Source organism: Mirounga angustirostris, unplaced genomic scaffold (assembly GCF_029215605.1).
Source record: "Mirounga angustirostris isolate CCGP_5_RB_7025 unplaced genomic scaffold, mMirAng1.0.hap1 SCAF_10, whole genome shotgun sequence".
NCBI lineage: Eukaryota > Metazoa > Chordata > Mammalia > Carnivora > Phocidae > Mirounga > Mirounga angustirostris.
Genome location: NW_026991718.1, coordinates 119,841,586 through 119,856,926, shown reverse-complemented (window position 1 = coordinate 119,856,926; position 15,341 = coordinate 119,841,586). Strand labels below are relative to the sequence as shown.

Below are 15,341 nucleotides of genomic sequence, written 5' to 3'. Positions count from 1 at the left end.
AAAACTATAAGGGTTCTAAGAAAAAAAGTTTTTTTTTTTTTAAAGATTTTATTTATTTGAGAGAGAGAATGAGAGAGAGCACATGAGATGGGGGAGTGTCAGAGGGAGAAGCAGACTCCCTGCCAAGCAGGGAGCCCGATGCGGGACTCGATCCAGGGACTCCAGGATCATGACCCGAGCCGAAGGCAGTCGCTTAACCAACTCAGCCACCCAGGCGCCCCCTAAGAAAAAAAGGTTTTAAGAATATGTAAAACTATGGAGAAAATTATAAAGCAATACTAGAGGGTGTACTCAAAGACATAAATTAATGGAGAAGTAGAATACGTTCATAGGCTGGAAGACTCAATAATGTCAATTTTTTCCCCTATTAACCCTTTATATTAACAATAAAAATCTCAATAGTTTTCATTAGACCATGACAAATTTACCTCAAAATGAATGCAAAATAGCAGAGAGCCAAGAACAGCCAAGACAATTTTGAAGAATGAGGTGAAGGAAACCTGTCCTAGTCAGTAAAGCTCAACAGTTAGGACAGTATGCTAATTAATGAAGAAATAGACAAACAGGACAGACAGCCCATAAACAGATTGACATATATGTAGAGATTTGATATATAAACAGAGAGGTGATATAACTAAATAGTTCTGGGACAACTGGTTATTCATTTGAAAAAATATATTAGAGCTCAACCTCCTACTATACACAAAAATACATTCTAATAGATCAAAGATCCAAATGCAAAAAGCAAAACTTTAGAAATGTTGGCAAGGATATGGAAGACAGAAATGTGCACATGGTTGGGGGAATGGTGGTGATGTAAACTGGTTAGGCACTTTAGAGAAAAATTTAAAAATATCTAATGAAGAATCCTTAAGGCAAATTTTCATCCATATATACAAGGAAGATGTATTGATCCAGCACTGTTTATAACAGCAAAATACTATGAACAACCTTAAATGTCTCTTGACAAGAGAATATATATATATATATTTTTTTAAAGATTTTATTTATTTATTTGACAGAGAGAGACATAGCGAGAGAGGGAACACAAGCAGGGGGAGTGGGAGAGGGGGAAGCAGGCTCCCCGCAGAGCAGGGAGTCCGATGCGGGACTCGATCCCAGGACCCTGGGATCATGACCTGAGCTGAAGGCAGTCGCTTAACCAACTGAGCCACCCAGGCGCCCAGAATATTTTTTTTATAAAACAGAACACCATCTAGCAAATAAAATGGATAAATTAGAAGTATGTCAAGATAAAAATATCAAAACCAAAGCCGAGTGAAATAAATAAGTTGCAGAACGATCTCAATAACATACCTAAAATTATACCTTGTAAAAACAATGCTACATTATTGTTTATTCACAGAGAAACACACTGTAAAAATACAAAAATATATACGAGAATGAAAACATTAAGTGCATTATAGTAACCTCTAGGGAAGGAGGTGAAGAGTACACAGGGGCTTCAGCTTTGTTTATCAGAATATTCTTACAAAATGAGTAACTGAACAAACAGGACATGATGTTAAAGTTTGACACAGCCAGATGGTGGGCCTGAGCTTTCACCATATTGTTATCTATTCTTGTATATCTGAAATATTTCATAAAAAATAAAACCCCTAATGCTTGTAACTCCCTATTTTTATCGGGAGAATGCTTCTCCTGCTGGCAGTGCATTTAAAGACTATTCGAAGTGCTGTCAAATCCAGACCTCTGAAGTTCTTAACTGCTCTGCTGAGTGAGAAACAGACAAGTACCGGCAAAAGCTAAAGAAATCACATTTCTTTTTCTCTTAACAGGAAGTATGACTTCCCAAGCCTTTAACCATCTTCATGACTCTTAGGATCCCAACCCAGCTGAGTAGATTCTCTGTCTTGGGTATAAAATTCTAGGCAGGGCCTATATGTGGGTGACTTCTAGGTTCACTACCATAACCATCATTCAGAAACCTGCACAAATCCCTACAGTATATGGGGGTTATCTGAATATTGTCAGGAATAAATTGGTGACTCTCAGCCCTGGAGGTCCTCCACCTGCCCTATCAACAACAAAGAGGTCAACCCTTGGAGGCTCTCCTAGAATCAGCTAGAATCCCAGGTGTAAGAGAATGCAGTATACATGTATTTGGGAATCCGTTCACCTCTCTTCACCCACACCGGCATCATCTTGTCCAAGCCATCACCATTCATTGCCTGGAATATTACAACAGCATCCTATTGGTAACCCTACTTCTGGTGTGTGTCCGATCCAATCTACACAGAATTTAGCACTCAGAATGATCAGTTACGTCAAGTTTCTAAAACACAAACCTGGTACTGTTTCCCTTGTTAGAACCCAGTACCTTCCTATTGGATTTAGAATAATATAAACAATTTTAGGAAGAGTCTGAAGATCTGGGCTGCATCCCCCTCTAAACTCTTCCTCATGCCCCTTTCTTGCTCACTGTACCTCAACTAGGCTGCCCTTCATTCAGTCAAGACCACCAAACTCTTTCTCACCTCAGGGATTTCAAAAGGTTATCTTCTTTGGAACACCCATTCCCCTCTCCTTTCCATGGATAAATCCTATACATCTTGTAAGTCTTATCTTAAATGTTATTTCCTCACAAAGGCCTTCCTTGAACCCAAGGCCAAATCAGATGCCCTGGTATACTCTCAAATGGTACCCTGCACTTTTCCCTTTGCATCATTTACAAGAGTTTATGTTTACTGGTATGACTGCATATAAAGCCTGTGAATCTTGCTGAAGTGGGGTTATGTTCAAGACACTCCTCTGTTCAAAGCCCTTCAAAGGTTCGCCACCAGATGCAGAATATGGGCCAGTCTTTTTAGCAAGATGCTTAAGGCTGGCCACAATTTAGCAGTAGGGTATAACACGAAAGCAACAGGAGGCTAAAGATCTAAGTCAGAGTTACTAACTATGGGATTGTGGGCAAGTTTTCTGGCTTCCCAGAGACCAAATTTATCTAATAAAACAGTGGAATGTATTAGTACATCTGGTATGGTTGCTAAGATAATTGAATGTCAATATATGTGAAAACACTTAGAAGTAACCTAATATCCATTATTTTGGTTTTTTTGTGTGTAAAATATATGTAAAATTTACCATTAGTGACATTTATAGCACATTCACAATGTTGTGCAAACATCACCATTTACTAACTCTTTTTGTTACTCCTTTTTACACTTCTCCCTCTCAGCCCATGACACAGTGCTGTTTGGAATACCTAAGACCTAAATGTAATCTAATTTCCTTCATAAATTTATTCCTGATCTCTAAGTGCTGGGAATAACTGCTGTATTTATCTAAAAACACTTAATGCTTACCTTTCTCCTAATACAGTTGAATTCTTACCCAATTGGCCCACTAGCCTAGGAGTTCTTTGAGAACTAAAACCATTATTCATCCACTGTTGTTTATTTCTGAAGAATGTTTCTTTAGATGACTTCTGCTCATAAGGGTTTTCTTTCTGATTCTATACTTAAACTAGAAAAAGTGATTTTTTTTTTAAGATTTTATTTGATAGAAAGAGACAGCGAGAGAAGGAACATAAGCAGGGGGAGTGGGAGAGGGAGAAGCAGGCTTCCCGCTGAACAGAGAGCCCGACGTGGGGTTCGATCCTGGACCCTGGGATCATGACCTGAGCCTAAGGCAGATGCTTAACAACTGAGCCACCCAGGCACCCTGAAAAAGTGGTATTTCTAACTGAATGGTAGAAAATATAGAGATGGTCTTTTTCATATTAGAACAAAAAACTCTAAGTTAAGAGGGTGTGTAGTTAGTGTCGACAAGACACAGCCTTTTGAGGTGCAGCTTTCATGTATTAACAGATGTTTAAAAACCTAGAAACCAAGATTAAGAAGGTCTTTAAGTCCCAGTCCCCTGCATGTTAACAGTCATAGTCTACAAAGAACTAATTCCTTTGCTGTTTTCTTTCGAGCTCATTTCTCTTTTAGGTTGCTATGCACATTTCCATAGTACCTCTGAGGTAGGAAGTTCATGGGCCTCTCCCAAGCAGGCTATGCCTAGCAGGCTAATAAGAACTTGACTGCCCTTCCAAGACAGCTTTCCCCTTTCAGTAATAGGATTAACAAATAACAATACATGGGTATACAACAGTTTACAATGTGCTTTCACATACATCATCCCATTTAGTCCTCCTGGTAGAACCTACCCATATAAACCCTAGGAAGCCAGAAGTATGTAAGACTCTAGATTTTACGACTTTCTGGATTCAGAGCAATCATGTTCCTTTCCTCAAGGCCAAGAAAGGTGAGGAAGAAAGCTACAGAAGTAAATTTACATTTATTGCATTCTTAAAAAAAAAAAAAAAAAAAAAAGGGCGCCTGGATGGCTCTGTTGGTTAAGCGGCTGCCTTCGGCTCAGGTCATGATCCTAGAGTCCTGCGATCGAGTCCTCCTGCATCAGACTCCCCGCTCGGCGGGGAGTCTGCTTCTCCCTCTGACCCTCCCCCCTCCCCATGCTCTGTCTCATTCTTTCTCTCTCAAATAAATAAAATCTTAAAAAAAAAAAAAAAAAAATGGGGGGGAGATCCCAAGCAGATTCCGCGCTGAGCACAGAGCTGGTCACGGTGCTCGATCCCAGGACCCCAAGACCATGAACCAAGCCAAAACCAAGAGTTGGACACTCAACTGAGTGTGCCACCCAGGTGCCCCACATTTATTGTATTCTTTATCACATTCCAACCACCAGACAGTAAGCACCATGAAGGAAGGGACTGCATCTGTTTTGTTTACCAACATAATTCCTAACATCATGCATACACTATGCCAGGCACATACTGGAATTTCAGTAAATATTTGTGAATTAATAAATGAATCAGATTATAATGTGATGCAGAAAATGGGTATTTCTTAGGAAGGTCACCAAATAATGCTAAGCATGAAGATACTTGCCTTATTTTGTGGAGAGTTTGTTATTTGTCACAGTGATTCTAGAGACCAAGAACACTACATTTCAACAAAAGAGATCAGCCCCACTAACCGGTATAGCTCTTAGCTACCCCTTACCTTGATTCGTGAACTGGGGTTCAGCATGATGTATTTAATGGAACCTTGGATGTTCTCTGTCCAGGAGACCAGCCAAGTAACCTTGTTATCATGCCGGACCTCTTTCCATTTATGTCCTGTAGGAGGAGAAGGAACCTTGGCATCTCTGTGGAAATAACAAAGCAGGAGGGCAGTGAAATGAGAAGCGAGGGACAGTTTCACCTTTCATGACCTAAAGTGGATAAATCTGCTGAGCATGTATTTCCATGTTTCCTCCTCATCACCAGTCAGTAATTGGAAAGTATTTGGAGATACCATGTTGTTCCCAACAGTTCTGCGTAGCCTGGGAAAAGATCCCAGCAACAGTACTCCCAAGAACAAAGGAACTCCCCTGCCCCCTTGATTTCTGGCCCAAACAAAGAACTGCACTCACTTGCTACAGTTGATGATGATATCCTCAGGCATGATCCGTCTCTTCAGCATGCCCATCTTGGGGTGGTTGCCACGGCCACGGAAAAGCCCAGGAGGTTCTATCTTGAAGTTGGCAATCCTCTCTCTGTGGTTATCCATAATACAGAAGCCATATTCTTTCAGTAATTTTTCATTCTCCTCTTTGATTTTCTGGAACACAGCAAGGAAGTACTCAAAATGGGCTCAAATCGCTGTTCCCTATTCATATTTTATCTCTTATTCAAGAACAGCTTAAGGTACAGAAAAGTCTAAAAATCACTAACAAATAAATGCAAATGTGGGTGCCTGGCTGGCTCAGTTGGAAGAGCATATACGACTTTTCATCCCAGGGTCATGAGTTTGAGCCCCACACTGGGTGCAGAGATTACTTTAAATAAATACAACTTTTTAAAAAACTTTTTTAAAAAGAGAGGAATGCAAATAGGGATAACCTCTCATAAAGTTGTCAAACTTTAAGTACAATAAAATTCCCCAAAATATCTACCTTTGAGGACTGACTCCAACTACAGATTCAAAACTGATTTTCTTAAAGGATTTATGTGTGAGAACATGTTACCTAGATATTTTTAAATATAACTTTAAAAATTAACATAATTTTATTGAGTAGTGTCAAAATGGAAGATGAGGAAGAGTCTATGATGAGCCTCATAAAGAACACCTCCATGTTTTCTAGTAGATTCCAGACACATTTAGTTGAACAGCATTTCAGATGGTTTTTCAAGCTCTAACATACCTGTCACAGATTCCGTCCTAGGTATATGGATACATACATTGTATACTTTGCAATCCTTGCTCCAAAAAAGGAGTGGGAGTGGAACATGGAGCCTCCTTACCCTCTGCTGACTATACCTTCATATTATACTTAGAAATTCAACTTAACTAAGTCCTGTTGCCTTGTGGGTGGGAACAGATTCAGAACTTGCTGGCAAGAGGTGTCCTTGGCCAGGACTCTGACAAGGTGATACTTGTGAAACCTCCCTATCTTTGGATCGCTATTTACAAGAACAAAGTGGTTTTTAAGTTTTAAAACACCCCTGCAGTAAAGAATAAACCAGGTTTCACTAATTTGGAATATTGAGAAGACTCAACTGAGACTGAAAAGTCTGATGCAATTATCATTCTTATAGTAACTCATAATTTTTTTTTGAAAAAATTTTTGAAATTCCTTAAAATTCGTAACTACTGGACCTCCAGCTTGGAGGGAAAAAAAAGACAGACAAGACAAACTCTAGCCTGGATTTCTTTAGATCAAGGGCTGGCAAACCTTTTCTAAATAGAAAATATTTTAGGCTTGAGGGCTACAGTCTCTGTTGGAACTACTCAACTCTGCCACTGTCACATGAAAGCAGCCATAGATGATATGTAAACAAGTAGATGTGATTGTGTTCCAATGAAACTTTTTAATAAAAATAAGCAGCCTATAGTTTGCCTACGGGTACTCCAGAAGAAAACGACATCCCCCTGGATACTGGAAAGATCCTTCTGGAGTGGAGATGGAGATCGATGAGCATGGCTAGATTCCAGGGTAAAATAGATCAAGAACAAGGAGGTATACAGAGGCAGTATTATTGTAGCTGTCTTAAAATCCTAAAATCCAGGAGCCACTGTGCAGGTCTGTCCATCCTCAAATACTGTATTACTGGAGTTACTGACTGGATTTTACGTCACAAGAGAACCAGGTTCTTACATTGAGCCATTAAATAAAGTGATTATTCACAATTTTCAATCTATGTAAAACCCTTAAGAAAATTTAAACTTTACTAGACCAAGAATCCTCAATCTTTAGTATAGAGCCATGTGATATTACTAAAGTCAAATCTGTATTTTAAGAACCAAGAAAATTAGATGAACTAAACACTATTCCAAAGTTCTCCAGAGGTTTATGAAATTCTGTAGTACCAGTTTCTCTTCCTTGCTCATCTGTTTCCGAGCTTCTGACTGCGCTTTGAAATACTGGCTCATCTGGGTAAAATCACATTTGCTTAGGTTGGTGATAATATTCTTCTCTTCATTAGTCATCTCCTAGTCAAAAAAAAAAAAAAAAAAGGGCGGGGGGAACAGAAGAAGGTAAATACACTATTTACCCCATAGGTTTCTTTGTGATTACAGAAAAGCACCATTTTTTTCAACTAAACGTGTCTAGAGAGGTATAGTCTAAATTCATGAGTTTTGAAAAAAAAGAAACATAACTTTATTACTTTGTTCTATGTAAGATATTTAACAGAAAAATGCTTTACATGATTTTTCCTTGAAAAAGGTTATGGAACTCTTATGTAATTTCTTGGGCTCCTTACACCCTGCCACATCCGCAAGCATATGTATCCCACAGTTGGAGAAACATGAATATATATCATTTGCTTTAGTAATGAGAGAAATATTTCCATACTCATTCTCTCTTAGAAACATTATCCCTGCTCTACTCACTTATTAAATGTTATTTCCAGAGCTATTCAGAAAGTAAGCTTCAGCTCAGCCTCTGTCCACATAATCCAAATTGAGAATGAGATTGTTTAAAATCACCTAGACAGATGTAGGAAATGTGATTTCAAGAGCAGAAAGTACCAAAAGCAAGTAAGACAGAACCAGAATGGAACATCACATTAACATCTCTCTTTGCAATAGCAGATAGAGAACAGGCAGTCCTGCAGAGAGAAACTTTCCTCTGCTCAGCTAAAGCTGAGGTTTTTTTTGTGTGGCCTAATAAACTCCCTCCTGCAGCCATATGAGAGTGTGAGAGGAAAGAAATATAAGTATTGTTGGAAAGAAACCCTATATAATACAGTGAATAGAGAAAAAAAGAAAACCTTTTAAAAATTCATAAAGCTCAAATTTTACACCACAGAATTTTTTGTAAAGTTATAGTTTATTAATTTAGTCCCTGATTAATATTTCTGCAAGGTGCTAGGATATTAATACATGGGCTACAATACCTTTCTCCAGTCTTTAAAGAAATTTTTCCTAAATATTTCCTTAGTAGTATATTCATGGTCGAGCATTTTTGCAAAGAAGGTAGCTACTTCTTCTGCTTTGGGGCTCAGCTTCATGACTTTACCTAGAGGAAAGAGCGGTTCCAAAAATTGAGGTGTATAATTCATGCTTTGAGTATAAATACTAAGCTCTGGAGAAGTCTTCTAACGGATGGTTTACCTTCCCAAGGTATAAAAAGGTCTGATGACACATGGTAACAACAACAACAAAGACAATACAGCGATTTATATCTAGTTGTATAAATTCTCCTTCTCTTTAGCAGATATTTACCTGGGTCATTCTCTGGAGACTATGCCAGTAAACTGTTCCCAGGTGCCTGCTCAGGACAGGGATGAGCTGGGGGAGGCCCAGCCACTCTTCCTTTTCCTTTCAGCAAGCAGGGTCCTTTACACCTCTTCAATGGTTTTTAAAAATCAAATCCTCAGAGGGACTCCTGCCACTGCTAAGCTAAGCAGCCTCTGTTCAAGAAGGGGAGGAAGGGATAGGGCAGGGAGTGGAAGAAAGGAATTGTGGGGAAAAGAAATAGGCATCTTTCTTCTTTAAAGTTAGGTGGGTGGAATATGAATAAAATAATATATATCCATAGCAGGCAAGCCCAGATATCCCACATGAAAAATCTAAATAAGACCTTCCTCTAGAACTTTTGTACTCAAAGTGTGGTTCACAGACCAGCAGCATTGGCATCACGTGGGAGTTCTGTTAGAAATGCAGAATCTCTGGGGCACCTGAGTGGCGCAGTCGACTGGGCATCTGACTCTCGGTTTCAGCTCAGGTCATGATCTCAGGGTCGTGAGATTGGGCCCTGCCTTGGGCTCCATGTTCAGTGGGAAGTCTGCTTAAGACTCTGCTGCTGCCTCTCACCACCCATGCTCTCAATCTCTCAAATCAATCAATCAATCTTAAAAAAAAAAAAAAAAAAAAATGCAGAATCTCAGGCCCCACCCCAGATCTACAGGTTCAGCAAGTGCATTTTAAGAGACCTTCAGCTGGCACGTGTGCATAGTAGAGCTTGAGATGACTGTTCTGGAACACAGACACTTTGAGGTTGCCTCTTTCAAGGAAATAAGACTTCCAGAGCACAAGGGATGACTGGGGTTCTTGGTAGTGTGGACATGTTAGTAAAAGCTGTTCTACAGGAATCCTGATGTTACACAATGAAAACTGCTAACTTGTAAAGTAAATCTGAATGAGGCCTAGGGGTTTTGTGTATACCTAATTAGTAATAAAGGGAAGTACTTGGGAGTTTAATCTACTTTTCAAATACAGTATTTTTAACAGTACTCTTAGGGCCACTTTCCACTTTTTTCCTGACTATCCAACTTTACAACACCATCTAGAACTAATCCATGGCATAATAATTTGAATATACCTAAAATGAGGTTAAACACCATTCCACTGCCTTACTATTACACAGGTACTAGTAATTCACCAAGGATTTTCACTTTCATTATAGAAAACTAAAACTTAACCAGAAACCCATTTATTTCAAAACTCAGAAGACATCTCATTTCATGATGGTTGGAAGTTATCACCCCTAATTGCAGGGATGAAGGGAATTGTGGCACAAAACTGAAATTGCCAGGGTAGACAGGAAGAACCTGCTTGAAATCCGTAACTCAAATGGCCAACAGGTGGCGCCACTTTCCCCTTTCAACCCCCCCCTTAACTGCCTTTGCAAGAAGACACTTTGGGGAGGATAGGGTTATTAGCTTTCAAGGGTTTCCTGTACTTCTTTGGATCTCCCCAACTCAGGTCTGAACTAGAGTTGCCAGTAAAGTTGTAACATGCTTCTAATATAAAGGAAAACATTTAAGTCATTAAAAATAAATGAAATAAAAGGCACAAAAGAATTTAACTGTTCTTGGGTCTGTTTGGCATAAACTGGTATCAACAAATATTTGAAAAACAAAAAAATGGAGACTCTTTGGTCAATTTTACTGAATTCTGTACCAATAGAGGAAGCAATTTTGATGCCTCCTGTTTTAGATGAGCCATAAAAAGAGGAAATGACAGCTCCCCCAGCAGTAGAGTGGTGGGAGGATGACTTGAAGGTTCCTGGCAATGGGAGCACTTTGTGGAAAAGGCTGAGCTCCAGGAAGAAGAAACTGCTGAGTCAGAGCTGAAAAGTGGAGGTTCTCAGCAGAGGCAAGTCACTGCTTCAGCCAGCCTATGCCCCACCTCCCTGGCAGGTCCAAAGGACTCTGGAGAACTCTCTTCCCTAAAGAGTAGGCAGGACTTACAGTATCAATTTGGACTTCAAATACAACATCCTGACTTACTACAGAGTGGGAGTTTACACAATCAAAGGGAAGAAATCCCAGCAAGAAACAACTGAGAAAATGATACAGCTGGAGTTCCTATAATGGAGGACTGGATAAGAATGGAGGAAGGGACCATAGTGACCAGTGATGCCTGGCTCAGGCCTTGGCTTCTCATCTTGAAAAGAGAAACCCAGGGGCACCTGGGTGGCTCAGCTGGTTAGTGTCCAACTCTTGGTTTCCGTCCAAGTCGTGGTCTCAGAGTCATGAGATTTGAGCCTTGCGTCAGGCTCTGCGCTCAGTGTGGAGTTTGCTAGGGACTCTCTCCCACTCTCCTTTTGCCCCTCCCCCTCCTCTCACTGTAAAATAAAAATCTTTAAAAATAAATAAATAAATGAGAGAGAGAGAGAACCCAGAGACTAGAGAACCTAGCTTTCCTTTAAATCATTTTGAACCTCAAAGTGGGGTTTTCCTAGTTGAGCTTTCTAAAGCTCTTGGTAAGCCCAGACTTGAGCTACAGAATACATGGACTTCCAGGATTGTCTTCTTCAAGGTTCTAGGCTCTTTTTCCTCATTGGAGTTTGGCTTTGGAGTCATACCTGAGCATCTCCAGGAATGACCAACTATGTGTGCTCTGGTCAACAGTAGTCAGAATGTTTATCTGATGCAAGCATCTGTCATTGAGGACATGCAAACAGGGTATTGTCCACTGCTGGGTCTTGATGTTTAACACAGGTACACTGAATAAACAGTGTTTTAAAAAATGAATTCCAGCTGGCCAAGTTTAACATGTCCATTTGCAAGACCCAGCCTTTCAGTATAAACTATTACCCTTTATCTATAAGTATCTGTGGCCCTAAGGTCACTGCTGGTGGACAAAGAGGTGCACCACAACTCACCACTAATGCCTTTCAGCAGTTTTCCTGCCCAGTATTTCTCAAAGTTTGGTGAGCAGACCACGTGGTTTAAAAGCACCCAATACTATTATTCTACCTCTATTAAATGAGCCCAGATCTACCCGGTGAATCTTAAGCACATAGGGTTTGAGGGAAAATGCTCTAGCCCTTTCTGGGTAGAACTCTTGGAATGAGGGAGGTCATCTGAGCATTCCCATCTGCATAGTGCTACACTGCAAACAGGAAGAGTGTCAAAGACAGACTCTTAAATTCTTCTACTCAAGGACAGAAATATCAATGGTAGTTAATGGATAATTCTGAGTGTTCTAAGAGAACCAGGCAGGGCACTTCTTCATGGCAGCTCCTAAAATCTGACTGCACATAAAGGTATAGTGTTGTGCTACAATATATACTTAGTGATAGACACTTACCAGCCCTACCTAGAGGTTGATGGCTAATTAATCTTCAACCAAATACCAGTACTATTTCTCATCATGAACAGCTTGTCAGCTTACACTGTATTGCTAAAGTAAAATACTACCATTTAAGTAAGGCTTTTCTAATAAATCTTACAAAGAGTAGCTCCTCAGAAATGAAGTTCAGATAAAAACATTTAACTTGGGGGGGGGGGGTGCCTGGGTGGCTCAGTCATTAAGCGTCTGCCTTCGGCTCAGGTCATGATCCTGGAGTCCCGGGATCGAGTCCCGCATCGGGCTCCGTGCTCAGCGGGATGCCTGCTTCTCCCTCTCCCTCTGCCTCTCCCCACTGCTCCTACTCTCTCTCTCTCTGTATCTCTCTGTCTCAAATGAATAAATTAAAAAAAAAAAAATTCTACAAAACATTTAACTTGGGGACCAATGCTGTGACCTACGCAGATGGACATTTTTGGGACCATGTAGTTAAGACATTAACAGCCTCCTTCTCAAGGCACTTCTTCATCACCAAATGGACCTTTAAGAGTTAAGTAAACACCTGATGACCCTTCCCCCAAACCACACAAGGACAAAACAAAATGAAATAAACAAAAAGGATTATATAGCACAAGATCCTTCCTCATTTTCTATTCCTAAAATAGAAGCAGACTCTTTTCTTGGCCAAGAATTAGCCTTGGAACAACTCACCATCATAGTAAAACTTGACACTCTCTGGCAGAGGCTCATATGGTGGAGCAAATACAGGGCCTTTATGTTCTAGGAATTTCCACTTGATGCCTTCAGGATAGCGCTCTTCTTCCCACCTTTAAAAGACAAAGTATAACCTCATTTAGTGATCACCTAATATAGAAATTAGCACCTAGTAAATGCCCAAATAATTAATCTGTTCAACTGACTGGTGCTCTAGAATAACTCTGGGCCCCACATTCAAGGCCTGGATCAAAACAGCCATTATTTTTCACTTTGAAAAAGCCAACACTCATAACAAACAGAATGGAATACTCAGGTGAACATAGGAAAATACAGTTCAACAGTTCAGTTCTAAGACTGGATACAAGGGATCCCCACTCAAGGAGCTTGGCAACAACTGGGGGATATGGAAATGGAAACAGTTGTTTTACCGCAATGGTATACAAGGCAGAGGTATTACTTAGCTGTTGATACACAGAAAAAGGCCTCCTGGGAATGGAGATGGCAGGTGAAGGCAGAGGGGGAAACAACCCTATAAGAAAGTACATAATACAACAGAAGACTGGGAAATAATAGTTCGGTTGGTGTATACTGATTTTAAGGTACTTATGGGTTAGCTAGAGCTATCTAATAGCAGACCCTGATAAGTGACTGTAAAGTTTAGTGGAAACAGCTTTTAAAAACCTTTTTACTTTGGGTGGGGGGATCGGTTAGCCCGGTGATGGGTATTAAGGAGGGCAGGTGCTGCATGGAGCACTGGGTGTTGTACAGAAAACAATGGATCGTGGATCACTGCATCGAAAACTGGTGATGTATTGTATGGTGACTAACATAATAAAATAAAATTTAAAAAACAACAACAAAAAAACGTTTTTACTTTAAAAATTAGACATACAGAAAAACAAAGACAAATAAAAGGAACACCATATACCCATCACTTACATTCAACAACTGTTAATATTACGCTGTTTCCTATCTTTTGCTGAACCATTTCAACAATGTACACTGCAGATATGATACCTCACCTCTAAATAGTTCAGGAAATATCTCTATAAAAATAAGGATATTCGGTCACATAACTACAATACTATCACATCTAATAAAATTAGTACTCTAGTACCTAGACCATACTAAAAACTTCCCAATTATATTCAAAATGTGTTTTATAGGCCAGGATCCAATTAAGGATCATGCACTGCCATTGGTTGATACGTCTCTCTTTTTCTGGAATTAGACCTTCTCACCATCGCCACCATTTTGCTTTTTTGAGTCCGTCAGTTGTCTTACGGAATATTTTAAAACTTCACAGATTTTAATCTTCACTATTTCTACTTTAAAAGTCATACAGTTCTACAGAATCCTTCTAAAGCCTAACTATGCATATTCTATTACTTCCTATCATCTTCTAACTCCAATATTTTTCTAACTCCAACATTTTAAACAAAGTTCAGAAACATTAAATAAAAATTATACATATCAGACTGCTATAATAAGAGCATCACTATAAAACCAAAGTCAACATAGATGGTCAAATGATTTTTGACAAGGGCGCCAAGACCATTCAATGGAGCAAGGAATCTCTTCAACAAATGGTGTTGGGAAAACTAGATATTCACATGCAGAAGAATGAAGATGGGCCCTTACCTTATACCATACAGAAGAATAAACTCAAAATGGATCAGAGACCCAAACATAAAGGCTAAAACTATAAAACTCTTAAAAGACAGGGCAAAAGCTTCATGACTTTGCATTTAGCCATGATTTCTTAGATAAGACACCCAAAGCACAGGAAACAAAAGAAAAAGATCAACTGAACTACAAAGTTAAAAATTGTACATCAAGGACACAAGAGTGATGAGGCAACCCATGAATGAGAGAAAAGATTTGCAAAGCATGTATCTGATAAAGGATTAACATCTAGAATAAAGAACTACAACTCAACCACAAAAGAACAACCAACCCAATTTTAAAAACCAGCGAAGGACTTGAATACACATTTCTCCAAAGATAGACAAGTGGCCAGTTAGTATCTGAAAAAAATGTTCAACATCACCAATCATTAAGAAATATAAAGTCAAAGCTATGAGATACTGCTCACACCTATTAGGATGACTATTATAAAAGCAAAAACAAACTAGGAAAGAACAAGTGTTGACAACCATGTGGAGGAATTAGAACCCTTATGCACCGTTGGTGAGAATGTAAACTGTGCAGCCACTGTGGAAATCAGTACAGCGAACAATTGCTTAAAAATGCAACACAGAAGTACCACATGATCCAGCAATTTCACTCCTAGGAATATAACCAAAACAACTGAAAGCAGGTATTAAACAAATACTTGTTCTCCAATGTTCACAGCAGCACTCTTCACAACTGCTAAAAGGTTGAAATAACCTAAGTATCCATCAACAGATGAATGGATAAACAAAATGTGGTCTCTCCATACAATGAAATATTATTCAGCCTTAGAAAAGAAGGAAATTCTGACACATGCCACAACATCAATGAACCTGTAGGACATTTTTTTGAGTGAAATAAGCCAGTCACAGAAGGCCACATATTGTATATTTCCACTTACATGAGGTATGTAAAGTA

General features: G+C 39.4%; 1 protein-coding gene across 1 annotated transcript in view; it reads right to left on the bottom strand.

The window, feature by feature from the left end:
* Positions 1 to 15,341, bottom strand: part of TOP1 (DNA topoisomerase I) — an 89,519-nt gene that overhangs the window by 15,423 nt on the left and 58,755 nt on the right. Inside the window, exons 9-13 of the mRNA XM_045885768.3 lie at positions 12,744 to 12,859; positions 8,411 to 8,532; positions 7,380 to 7,502; positions 5,443 to 5,630; positions 5,031 to 5,175 (exon numbers count right to left, since the gene is read on the bottom strand). Coding sequence (XP_045741724.1) covers positions 5,031 to 5,175; positions 5,443 to 5,630; positions 7,380 to 7,502; positions 8,411 to 8,532; positions 12,744 to 12,859 — 694 coding nt within the window. The remainder of the gene's footprint in view (positions 1 to 5,030; positions 5,176 to 5,442; positions 5,631 to 7,379; positions 7,503 to 8,410; positions 8,533 to 12,743; positions 12,860 to 15,341) is intronic.